At 49.2% G+C, this 12,806-nt stretch overlaps 1 protein-coding gene across 9 annotated transcripts in view; it reads left to right on the top strand.

Moving 5' to 3' along the window:
* MTSS1 (MTSS I-BAR domain containing 1) overlaps positions 1-12,806 on the top strand; it is a 183,633-nt gene that overhangs the window by 166,471 nt on the left and 4,356 nt on the right. For 4 of the 9 annotated variants that reach the window (XM_015145964.3, XM_015145963.3, XM_077944015.1 and 1 more), the window contains 6 exons: positions 930-1,037; positions 2,335-2,432; positions 5,153-5,363; positions 10,431-10,625; positions 11,902-12,075; positions 12,400-12,562. In XM_015145964.3, coding sequence (XP_015001450.1) covers positions 930-1,037; positions 2,335-2,432; positions 5,153-5,363; positions 10,431-10,625; positions 11,902-12,075; positions 12,400-12,562 — 949 coding nt within the window. Of the gene's footprint in view, positions 1-929; positions 1,038-2,334; positions 2,433-5,152; positions 5,364-9,486; positions 9,607-10,430; positions 10,626-11,901; positions 12,076-12,399; positions 12,563-12,806 lie in introns of all 9 variants that reach the window. The other 5 variants (XM_077944013.1, XM_015145962.3, XM_077944014.1 and 2 more) reach the window with 2 other exon arrangements.

The raw sequence follows: 12,806 nt of genomic DNA, 5'->3' as shown, positions 1-12,806 counted from the left end.
CAGCATCAGTGGGAACCGACTAGAAATGCAAGTTCTTGGGCCCAACCCAGACCCACCAAGTCCAAACCTCTGGGGGTGGGGACCCAGTCATCTGTGTTTTAAAAGAAGCACTCCAGGTGGTTTTGAGACTCACTGTTGAAGCTGAGTACCCAGGGGTGACCATGAGATGAATATCCAAGAGCCTCAATGAATCAATTTAGACCTAATTTTTAAGGAAATCATTTGCATGCCGTAATTGAGAACTTGCACTGTAGGCGTTCTGGAAGCCGACTGGAAGGTACCAGCTCATTTCCCTTAGCCCTAGCAAAATGTCTGAATTTGAATTGTTCCCCTGAGCATAGAACTTTTCCATGGATCATTCTAGCCTGGCCCCGTAGTCCCAGCTTGGCACTTTGATAAAGCACATGGGATGTTTCTTCCGTGGTCCCCAGCTTATGTCTGTCTTGTCTTTTATTAAGTTGGTGGAAAAGCACAAGAAAGAAGGGGAAAAGTTAGCGTCTGTTGAACACACAGGCATTGTCACAAAGATCTGGACCAAAATATCTCCAAGTCGTGTCATCCATTGAAGCTTAGCAACTTCAGAAAAGGGCCACCGTGTGAAGAGGGCTGTGCTGCAGGATCCCATGGGAACACACTGTCAGACCATCTGAGCTGGCCTGGCAGTCCCCCAGGCCCTGAGAGGGAGGCCCACGTGTTCCCCACTGTCCCCCATGCACAGGTCACTCCTCCATTATGGCAAATTTCTTTTTCCATCCCATTTCCCAAAAGAAAAGGCATGTAGTGCCTTCACCAGAGATTTTCCAGTCCCAATGGTGCCTTTTCTGAAAAACTGAAAGGGTTATACAGAGACCCTAATAAAAACAACTGGACTAGAGGGGTGAAGGGAATCACTCAGGATAATAACATTTCATGAATGGCTTTTCCTTCAGGAAGAAGAAATCTCAATGCTGGGGGAGATAACCCACCTTCAGACCATCTCGGAAGATCTAAAAAGCCTGACCATGGACCCTCACAAACTGCCCTCCTCAAGTGAACAGGTAGGCTTCAGGGGTTCACTTACAGGATCAAACCAAAGAGGTAAAAGCTCAAGGCCATGAGTGTTCCTGTGGCATTTGTCACGTCTTAAATTGTAGTCCTATTCACCATGTCCTTCATGATGTAATATATGGAATCACCATAGCGAGCTGTGACATAGAACCTATTGTGTGTCAGGCACTGTCCCAAGGTCTCTCCATAGCCTGACTTCCTCCATTCGGCTTCACGATTATGCTTGTTTTATAGAGGAGGATGCGAGGCACTGACAGATGGAGTGGCTTAGCCAGGTTCACCTAGCTAGTAGGTAGTGGAACTGGTATTGGAACCTAGTGGTCAGGTTCCAGATCCCATGCACTTAATTGCTGTGTTCATCTGCCCTCTAGAAGTCAACTCTCATGAGAACACGTCGCTGGTGTGTTTTGGTTGACATTGTCAGCCATTCTCCATTTCTCCCATTCTAATTGAGCAATGCATGGGGAGCTCTCTCATCTTATGAAAAAGATGACATTTTTATGCTTTATTCATTTAATTCACATCACACGAACGCTATGGGAAGAGACGTATTTGAGGGAAGTGATGATTCACACGCTGGCTTTTGTACTTGGTAACAATCTTTTTGTCTCCTTGGAGAGCCGGCTCAGAGGGCAAATTGGGAGCTCGTGTTTTTTTATTCTATCAAATGATATTTATTAGACCAGAGCATGCATGCATTCACTTGACAAATAAACATTTACTGAGTGCTTCTTATGTGAGTGAAAGGTGGACCTTATACTCATGTGGCCCTTTGCCAAGCAAGGGAGATGGATGTAGAAATAATAATGAAAGAATTGGCTTGTTCTTGATTCTGTCAGGCTTTAAAATTTCTAGTGCTGGTCAAATAGGGCAGAAATGAGCACTGAATATCAAATGGTTAAAATGCACTACCAGCAAGTCTGGGAACCATGATTGGCTTTATGGCATTATAAGAGGAAAATCCTATAAATTCTAGCCTTGGGTATAAATGGCTCTTATAATTGGTCACTGTATTTCTCCCTCTCTCAACTGGTATTTCATGATTTTCCTTTTCCCTTCTCTCCCTTCTCCCTATTAATTATAGTTTTACTTTCTCAGTAAACGGAGTATGACATTGATAGATTTGGTAGTGTGGCTCTTCAATTAAAAAAAATTTTTTTAACATGTTTTCCTTTCATTCCCACCTCCATGATGGCAGCCTTTTGATGCTTTGGTGGATGTTAAGCTTTGATGGCTAACGCTTCCCCTCTCAGCCCCTCGTTCACCCAGCTGGCTCTGTCCCCTTAGGTGATTTTGGACTTGAAAGGTTCTGATTACAGCTGGTCGTATCAGACGCCACCCTCTTCCCCCAGCACCACCATGTCCAGAAAGTCCAGCGTCTGCAGGTAAGTGAAGCCGGGGTCCACTCTTGCTTTCAGGATGGGTCATTTTTCTTTATGCTAATATGAGCAATCGAGCCAGTCCTTATCTCTTAGAATGGCTCATTCTCGAACAGGAAATAGGGGGATGATGAGCTGAAAGAATGGTAATGATTTTGGTCTTGCTCTTTAGTCTCTGGATTAATTTTGGATCAGAAAGAAAACCCCATTAGCCCTTGACTCGTGGATGTAGCTTATTGTCTCTCACTTGTATGTTGTCGTGATTTTCCCATTCTATGAGATCACATTTGATTTTCCTGTTTAGCAGAGTGAAAACCTTCTAAGGCCTAAAAAAATGGTGAACCTGGGTTGATTCTTACACAGGCTGTTCTCACTGTTGCCAGAACAAATGAAGGAAGTCACAATGGCTTATGCCCTCATTTTGCTCCATATTTTTGTTTCAGGGTTTCATAAAGTTATTTAGAGTTCTTGCTCTGTCAGTCACTGCTACTACTACCACCGCCGCCACTACCACGGCCACACCTCTATTAGTTAGTACCGTTCCCTACTGGAACAAAATCTGTTGGAATAGTTCCGTCATCTGCAAAACTGTTGTCCAGCAGTTTTCTGTTAGAAGTCACTTGTTCTTGGCTTGCCAAGTAGGAAAATTTATTCTCCTCTTCTTGAAAGATGGAAGCATGATGTACCACTTATCTCTCTTGGTATAGTAGTCCTGTTACTCTTTTCATTTAACTTTCCAAAGCCAAATGAGTTTCCACTTCCTGTGTATTAGCATTGAGAGTAAAGGGCAGGATGGATCTGTTCAGTCTGTCTATGGTGATGTTTTGGTGCATGCTGATGCGTATTTCCTTTCACTGCGGAGCTTGTACACTGTACACTTAGCAGGAAGTTCAGATCTAAGATGCTGCATCCTGGACATTCTGCCCCCTGAAGATATTGGTTTGTTTCTTATCTTTCATCGACTCTGTGTGTGTGTGTGTGTGTGTGTGTGTGTGTGTGTGTGTGTGACCTTTTTGTTGTTGCCAAGAAAAATCTCTCTTGTTAGTGTAAAAGAAAGTTGCATGAGTATTTTTTTCTTCCTTATAATTTTCGTTTGAGTAGAAAACCATGTTGCACTGACATCTGCAGCTCCGAGGCTGCTGGGGTGGAGTTGCTGTGAGCTTTACTGTCGGTTCCCAACTGCCCCCTTCTGGCTGACTGGAGGGGAAATTTCGGCAAAAGTCATGATATTTATTCCTCACTGCAGCGATTTCCTCCAGCACGCTCCCCTGTGTCTGTCTGAACATTTGCACCAAGTAATTCTAGTGTATACAGTCACACTGCCCTTGAGTACCTTATTAGCTGCCAGATTTTGCAAACCAGAGTCTCTTGCAGGCTTAGGAGCAGAAACTATGAATTTTCCAATCCCAGCCCTAGTTGTTTACTTCATCACTGCTGGTGCCTCTACAACTGCCCTTTTTATTTCAGCTTTGTTTGTTTGGACCTTGTTTGCTGCTTTTTATGATCTAAGTTACTATACAGAGTGTGAAGCATGGTTTTTTAAAATTATTTTATTTTATTTTATTTTATTTTTTTGGAGATGAGGTCTCACTCTGTTGTCCAGGCTGGAGTGCAGTGGCACAATCTCAGCTCACTGCAGCTTCCACCTCCTGGGTTCGAGCGATTCTCCTGCCTTGGCCTCCCAAGTAGCTGAGATTACAGGTGCCTGCCACCACGCCTGGCTAATTCTTGTATTTTTATAAGATGTGGGGTTTCACCATATTGGCCATGCTGGTCTCGAACTTCTGACTTCAGGTGATCCACCCGCCTTGGCCTTTTGAAGTGTTGGGATTACAGGCGTGAGGCACCGCACCCAGCCAGGAGCATGTTTCTTATGAGTGGAGACGGAATGCAGACGGAAATCCAGAGTGGGTGTGTCATTATTTGACATCCTGTTTACTGTGCCATTTCAAAAGCAAACAGCTGAGCATTGATTGCTCTTAGTCGCTGAAAGCTGCCTGCCTCTTGTGTGTGTTATTGTGTTATTGTGTGTGTTAGTGTGTTATTGTGCCAGACCCACAGATATTTGAACAGAGAAACAGCTGGGGTCAGAGTAAATCCATTAATTAAAGCATCACTTTGTTAAAAGGCAAAACACATACACCAACATCGTGGGTTGATTTGCTGATGTTCTTTACAGTGGGCTTGACCAGACTCACCTAGGATGAAATCACCTCAGCAAATCCATCGGCAGTCAGTGCTTGGCTGTGTTGGCCTTAGTCATGTGGACCCAGATGGTGCATCCAAGAATATTCCAGTCACGCTGAAGCCCCAGTGGGCTTTGCTACAGGCTTATGGTTCCTGCAGGCAGATTAGCCCTGTCCCTTTTCTTGCTACTGACATCAGCTCCTCTCATTTTGGTGGCAGGCGAAGCAGCAGAGTTGGGTGGCACTTGACTTGCCTCCTAAGAACGCCACATGGTTTCCATCGGAGACCTGAGCCCTGGCAGCTGTATTTCCCCCTGGGTCACCTGGAAAAACATTTTGTTGACCAGCTTCGTGATTTGGTGTTTTGAAAACATGTCTTGTAGTTTGCGCTGCATCTCCGGGGCAGAGAGCTGATTACATTATGTTGTGCTCCTCCCTCTTCTGCCTCTTGTCTGTTCCCCTTCTTCCTCCTTCCTCTTACCATTGCCCCCCTTTCTTTGCCTTCCGTGCCCACCCCTCACACCCACTTGTCCCCCACAGCAGCCTGAACAGTGTCAACAGCAGTGACTCTCGGTCCAGCGGCTCCCACTCGCATTCCCCCAGCTCACATTACCGCTACCGCAGCTCCAACCTGACCCAGCAGGCTCCTGTGAGGCTGTCCAGCGTGTCCTCCCACGACTCAGGATTCATATCCCAGGACGCCTTCCAGTCCAAGTCACCATCCCCCATGCCGCCAGAGGCCCCCAACCAGGTAAGGGTGCCTTTGGCTCCAGGAGCAGCTGTCACACCTGGTGCCCTGACCACCGTCAATGGCTGGAACCAAAGAAGCACCTTGGCTTAGACAAGCCCCTGCCTACTGACTTGAGAAACCTCTGGTTTAATTTCTCATCTTTAGATGTCTTGCTCCCCAAAGGGAGAGATGCTGTAAGTGGGTTTGAAGCCTGTCTCCATGGTGGTAATGGTTGCATTATCACATCAGTTTGGGGAGCTCTCACACGTAAGTAGATGGATTGAAAGAGGTTTGACCACTCTCAGGCGTCCCTGTAAGTGCCCAGCCTGGCATAATTAAATGCTGTAATTAAAGGGCATTACACAATGGGGACACTTGCTCCCCCACGTCTCAGGTTCCCCCTGAATGACTGAGGTTCTATGGTTGAATAGTGCTTTTGATACCATTTCTTGGTGCTCTCAGGTTCCCTTTATCAGTCTGTGTTGAGAATGAGAATGAATTATCAGAGCTTCTGCACATAAATTCTGTTGGCACTTAGATTCTAGAAGGGGAGGTGTGGCAGAATCTCTTCATTTCTCCCTGAATGGCTGAGATGCTATGGTTGAATAACGCTTCCAATACCATTCCTTGGCACTCCCAGGTTCCCTTTATCAATCTATGTTGAGAATGAGAATAAATTGTCAGAGCTTCTGCACATAATTCTGTTGACACTTAAGATTCTGGAAGGGGAGGTGTGGCAGAACCTCTTCAACTACAGCTGGGTTTAATGGTGCTAGGCCCAGCCCAGCCCAGTGGTTCCAGCTGGAGCAGAAAGCAGGAGCTGGCCAGGGTATCCGAACACCTTTCATGTGCATCATCAATGTATGTGATCCCCTCTCTGTTCTCTCTCCCTTAGTGTCATTGGGTTGGTGTTGGCCTTGAACTTGGCAAGTAGCTCTACATACAGAATGCTGGGTGCCCCACAGCCCCACCTGCTGGGAAACCCATGCCAGAGCTCTACGTTCCTCTCCTCACAGCTCAGCGCTCCCATGAGCATTTTTCAACCATCCTGGGGGACTGTGGCCTCTGTCTGTCTTCCTTGGATACACACTCAATTTTAAACGCACTCAGAGCTAAGAGCCACGGCTGTAGTTTGAGAGTGCTTGAGAGTGCGTGTCCCAGCTGGGGTGCTTGGCTCGCTCTGTAAGGAGTCCCCTCTTCCCCGCTGTGTGCTTCACTAAATCCTATGTGCTGCTCGCAAGCAGAGAGGGCAGAGGGTCTGGAGGAGAGCTGGAATGTGCAGTTCCTCCAGGCTGTTCTAGTGTGCAGCATAATTGTGTGTGTGTTTTTAACTGACTGACAAATTAACATAGTAGTGTGCACTGACACCCCTTTCTGAAAAGGAGAGCCACATGCTGCAGCCTTCCTCTCTAAGACCGTGAGTGTGGATGGGGCTAGAGCAGTGTTTCCTGTGGCATAGAGGGAAGCAGAAGAGGGCATGCTGGGTTTACTTAAATCTGAAAACCCATGCCCAAGACATGCGTGGCTAGCAACTCTAGGGGAGCTTTTTGTTTTGTTGTGTTATGGTTTTGAGACAGAGTCTCGCTTTGTCACCCCAGGCTGGAGTGCAGTGGTGCAATGTTGGCTCACTGTAACCTCCGCCTCCCAGGTTCAAGCGATTCTCCTGCCTCAGCCTCCCAAGTAGCTGGTATTACAGGCACTTGCCACCACGCCCAGCTAACTTTTGTATTTTTAGTGGAGATAGGATTTTGCCAGGCTGGTCAGGCTGACCTCAGGTGATCCGCCCACCTCCGCCTCCCAAAGTTCTGGGATTACAGGCGTGAGCCACCACGCCCGGCCACTAGAGTAGTTTTAATGAGCTCAGGGATGCTAAAAAACTTAATAGAGAATTCATATTTTTTAAGAAGGGCATTACGACTGCTTATTATTATAAGGTAAAAGGGAAATTGAAGGTCATTGTACAGATCACATTAGCCAGAGGGTACAATCTCCTGAAGGCAGTAACTTCCCCTTTGTTAGGGAGAAAGGGGGTGCACATGTAGGAGGCACAGGAGCCCTTCATTTCTCTACTGAGTAACACAGTCTGAGAAGAAAGCCAATTGATGGAATTGTTCAGAATTCTCTGGTTTACCTCCCTCCACTCTTCAAATTGTGCCTTCACCCATCTGTGCCCAGGAGTGGGGCCTTGTCTTCAATGTCTCTCCCTAGAGCCATTTACTCTGAGTCAATAGGTTCTTTATAAAAATTAGCAGAAGTCCAAAGAAATCTGAACCTGCAGTCCTGCGGTGGGTTACTGTTGTATTGTTTTGTTTTGGTTTGTTTTTTGAGACAGGGTCTCACTCTGTTGCCCAGGATGAAGTGCAGTGGCGGGATCATAGCTCACTGTAACCTTGAACTCCTGGATTCAGGCAAATCTCCTACCTCAGCCTACCAAGTAGCTGGGACTATATGCATGTGCCACCATGCTTGGCTAATTTTATTTTTGATTTGAGAATACATGTGCCTTGCATACTGGTGGGGATTTGGCTTCTATTTCCATTTCCCAAATAGTGAACATTGTACCTGAGAGGCAATTTTTCAACCCTCACTCCTTTCCTCTTTTACATTTTTTATTTTTTGTAGAGATGAGGTCTTGCTGTGTTGCCCACGCTCTTCTCCAACTCCTAGCCTCAAGGCGTCTTCCTGTCTTGGCCTCCCAAAGTGCTAAGATTACAGGCATGAGCCACCACATCTAGCTGTTTTTTATTGATAAAAAATTTGAGGTTTAGAGGGCTTTAAGTTCACAGTTTCTCAACTGAGAAGGGGCACAAATGTAACTTAAATCCAAACTTTGCAACTTCAGATCCTGGGCTGCTAACCAGACACTGAGCTCGGAGTGCAGCTGGGACGTCCGTCCACTGTGGAGCCTCTCCTTGCTTTCGGTCCACTGAGCCCCACACGTTGTTGAGTGTCTGATTGGCTCCTTGCCCTTACAGGACAGGAAAGCGAAATCTCCGTTCCTTTGTGGGGACCTTCCTTTTGTAGGTGAAAGGGACAGAAATATGATTCTGGCTTCCCTGATGGTGAATGCAGGAGCACTTTCGGATAAATTACAATAGAGAGGAGTCAACTTATTTAAACAAACTGAGGTGAAGCCAGAGATTGCAGTTAACAGTGAAAAAATTTAAAGCAAGTGCCTGGATGGCCGCGAAGCAGTGCCCAGGAGACCCAATTTACATGAAACAGACGATCATTGTCACTCATTCATGATTTTTTGAGCACCAGCCACATGCCAGGTCCAGGACCAGAAGAAACTTGGGTGTAGGTGAGGTCACAGGACCAGTGCCTGCCCCAGCTGAACATCAGGAAGCCAGCGTGGGAGCGCGCGCCCTGGCTGACTAGGACTGCGGCAGGGACCTGGGGTTTCATTCAGATCACCGTGAAGAGATGGTTTCCCAAATGAGACCTCTCTGGAGATGGTTCATCCCACCCCACGGTGGCCATCCGAAACACTGTGGTGACCCGAGGGCTCCACTGCCCCAAACCCCAAAATCACACTCCAGGATGAGAAACCTAAAAGTATATCTTGATGAGTCTTCATAGCTGGAAACCACCCCTCATGGATCCACAGGCTGCATTTGATGAAGGGAGAGTCCAGGAAATCGAGCCATTCCAGGCAGACATGTAGCAAAAGCCCAAGCCAGGATCCACCCTCATGCAATAAATAACACCTGTGCACATAAGAGAGGCGACAGGCAGGGCCTCCCTGGGGACCTGGGCCTGTGGCACATGAAGAAACACCCAAGAGAGCACAAAGTTCCAATGCCATGACCAGATATTCCGGTGCCAGCCATGCTTCTGGGTCCCAGCGAAAGACACACAAATCCGTGTCCTTGGGGACCCACGGTCTGGTGATCTAGGGCTGGCCGGGTCGCACGCTTCTTTTCAAGGGCTTGAAAGCCTCTGCATGGATGCAACTTTGGGGGAAAAGTAACCCTAACACTCTGCTTCTCTCATCCTCCCCTCTTCTGTGTATATGTCTGTCTCTTTCTCTCTGTGCGTGCCCTTCCCCACTCCCATCCCCATTCCTCTCTTTTTATTATATTTTGGTGGCGTGTGGTTCAATTTCTGTTGGTCCTCTCGTGTGGCCCCTCCCCTGCTGCAGAACTCGTCCAGCTCAGCCTCCTCTGAAGCCTCGGAAACCTGCCAGTCAGTGAGCGAGTGCAGCTCCCCCACCTCTGTCAGCTCGGGCTCCACCATGGGTGCCTGGGTGTCCACAGAGAAGGTGACCGCCTGGGTGGCAGCCACAGCGGCCCCACTCTCCCTGGTCCCCCAGCCTGCTGCTCACACAGCCCTCACAGCCGCGGCAACCTGGAAGCTCAGAATCAACACCAAGAATGGGGCTCCTCTTGGGGACAGAGGGTGGGACAAGGCTGAGGGCATTTTCTAGAATGAGTGCCTGGCTGCTGAACAAGGACCACATGGTCGTCCCAAGGGAGAGGAAGGGGCATGGGGAATTTGGAGGTGTGAAGGCTTTCTCCCAGACCAGGTGTTGCGTGCCTATCCATCCTCCTCCCTCCCTTCCCGAGCCACCCACCAGACCGCTGGATGAGCCATGTCACTGTGCCAGAGGCTGTGTGCTCTTCTGCTTTTTAGTTTGCACCCCCACCCCCTGCCCTTGATTGAGAATGTGCTCCTGAGCAATGTGAAGATTTTGGAAACCTAGAATGAACAGATTCATTTGAAGATGCTTTGGAATTTTTAAATTTGCATAATGAAATGAGCAAATCATTATCACCATGAAATGAGGCTTCGTTAGTTACTTAATCAAAAACCATTGAGAAGGCCCCAAATTGAGGGCACTGATCAATTCCCGAAAACGTAGGTCAAACATAGATGCTTATTTGGTGTCAAATTGATGTGCATTCTTTGCACCCCGGCTCTTTTCTCCTGCATCACGGATCATCCGTGAGCAGCGGAGCCCCTGTTTGTTTTACTTATAAATATTCAGGTTTCCCCTCCCTTGAATGTCAATGCCATTTTGTATTTCCGCACTCATCCTGTTATATTAATTTTTTTTCCTTTTCCCCCCTTTTTGTTTGTTTCCAGTTGTCTAATGGGTTTTCTCACTATAGTTTATCAAGTGAGTCCCACGTGGGGCCCACGGGTGCAGGCCTTTTCCCTCATTGCCTGCCTGCCTCCCGCCTGCTCCCTCGGGTCACCTCTGTCCACCTTCCAGACTACGCTCATTATTACACCATTGGGCCCGGCATGTTCCCGTCATCTCAGATCCCTAGCTGGAAGGTTTGTGTCTCTCCCCCTCCTCCTCTCCCCCTGTCATTGCCTCTGTGCTCACCCCTCTTCTGTTCCACCCCCCCTCACCCCGACTCTCCCCTTACCCCCTTTCTTTCACACTCTGCCTTCTTCCCCATAATGCCCCTCCCTCAGGAAACTCCCACTGAGGGAGAACCAGAAAGCAGCCGGCAGCTCTAAGACAGCAATTTCCACAGGTAGCTGGGGCTGAGGGTTTTCCTTCAGGGGACTTTGGTCAACCCCTGATAGATGGCAGCGCAGTGTGCATCGCAGGCAGCGGCAGTCCCAAGTTGAAAGGCCCAGTTTTGCATCAAGTTGAAATCTGTGGGTTGATCCCTCCCAGGGGCCACCTGGGGGTGTCAGCATGATCAGAGCTTCTAGGGGGTCTGGAGCGGGGGACTTTCCTTCTGGCCATGTTTCCCATTTTCCCTGATGAGCTCCCTGCTGGGCTGTGGTAACAGAACCACAACCCAAAGCAGGTTTGGGATGATCATGTTGAGCTTAACAGTACATGCAGACTTTAGTGTTAGTCTTCAGTGTTCAAACATGTTTGCTTTAATATAAAGACAAACTTTGAAAATGATCCCCTAGCAAGTCCGATCAATGCTCCTCCAGGAGGATAATGTGCTCTCTTTTGAGAGGAGGACCCTAATTTGAAAAGCAGGCCCCTCGGCTGCCAGCATGTTAAGCCAGTTTTGACTTTAGCCCTCACAGGCTGTGTGGGCCTCTCGACTCCTCAGAATCTTTCTACGGCCCCTGGCTGCCTTCCTTTCCTTCTGAGGGCTTGAGAGGGCAGGGAGCCTGCCATGCCCTTTGAGGCTGGTTTCCTGGGAATGGAGGGAGAGGGGCTGATGTTGCTTTAGTGCTCGCTGGTGGCCGTTCCCTAACTGGAAGTCATCCGGGTTAAGGAGCGATGGTCCCTTCAGACAAGAGAAGCAGGGTGCGCTGTCCACTGGCGGGTCCCCTTAGCTTACACTGGTCACCCGTTAGGTGGCTGCTGGGTCTCCTGCTGCCGCCTGGTGGGTGAGGGTTTTTAATCTTTGGGCAGAGACGAGGAAAAGGGAGGTACACAGGGGGCTCCCAAAGGGTTTTCCATTCCTTGCCCTTTAGAGCCTGGAGAGGGCAGGCAGAGGTCCTGTGGCTTGTCCCAGCCGGAGGCTCCCCTTTAGGGGCCCAGCTGCCTTCTCTGGGGAGCTGTCTATGGGGTCGCTGCAGCCCTCCAGTGGAGGCAGAGGCCCTGGCTCCTGACCGCACTTGTTCTGCGTAGGACTGGGCTAAGCCAGGGCCCTATGACCAGCCTCTGGTGAACACCCTGCAGCGCCGCAAAGAGAAGCGAGAACCAGACCCCAACGGGGGAGGACCCACTACTGCCAGTGGCCCACCTGCAGCCGCCGAGGAGGCTCAGAGACCACGGAGCATGACTGTGTCGGCTGCCACCAGGGTGACGCTCTTGTTCTCGATATTTGGTTGGGGCCACCTCAGCTTGGCTGGGGATCATATTCTGGCCAGCAACTGGGGGGCCGAGGCAGCCTTGCAGCTGGAGGGACCTGGGCTGCATTTCCTGACTTCCTGCCCTACCGCAGAGTCCCTGGGAAGAAGCCTTGTGTGGGAATGAGAGAGGCAGAGCTTTCTAGGGTCAGAGTGGGACCCAAGCAAATCAGTAGCCCCCTGGGCCCATAGGCGTGTGGCGCTCATGGGGGCAGAACAGGAGTGACATTGAGGCCCCCCCGAAGCAACCTATGTGTCTCTCTCCTCCAACCTGCAGCCTGGCGAGGAGATGGAGGCTTGTGAGGAGCTGGCCCTGGCCCTGTCTCGGGGCCTGCAGCTGGACACCCAGAGGAGCAGCCGGGACTCGCTTCAGTGCTCCAGCGGCTACAGCACCCAAACAACCACCCCCTGCTGCTCTGAGGACACCATCCCTTCCCAAGGTACGAGGCAGCCTGGGGTACGCAGTTAGGCTTTCTGAGCAGCACCAGGTGAGGAGATAGAAAACTGCTGGTCCATTTTAACCACAGCCTCACCACTGGCTAACTAACAGGCGTCAGGATCGTTCTCGTTATCTGGGAATGCTTTGGGGAGCTCATCTGTAGTTGTCAGGTAGCTGCCATGTAAGAAAGGGGTCTGGATTTTCACAGCTTTTTGCGTTTTGCAGCATCATACACAAGTGTCCAA

The sequence above is a fragment of the Macaca mulatta genome, chromosome 8, assembly GCF_049350105.2.
Source record: "Macaca mulatta isolate MMU2019108-1 chromosome 8, T2T-MMU8v2.0, whole genome shotgun sequence".
NCBI lineage: Eukaryota > Metazoa > Chordata > Mammalia > Primates > Cercopithecidae > Macaca > Macaca mulatta.
Note: the sequence above shows the minus strand (reverse complement) of the source record. Positions and strands in the feature narration are given on the sequence as shown.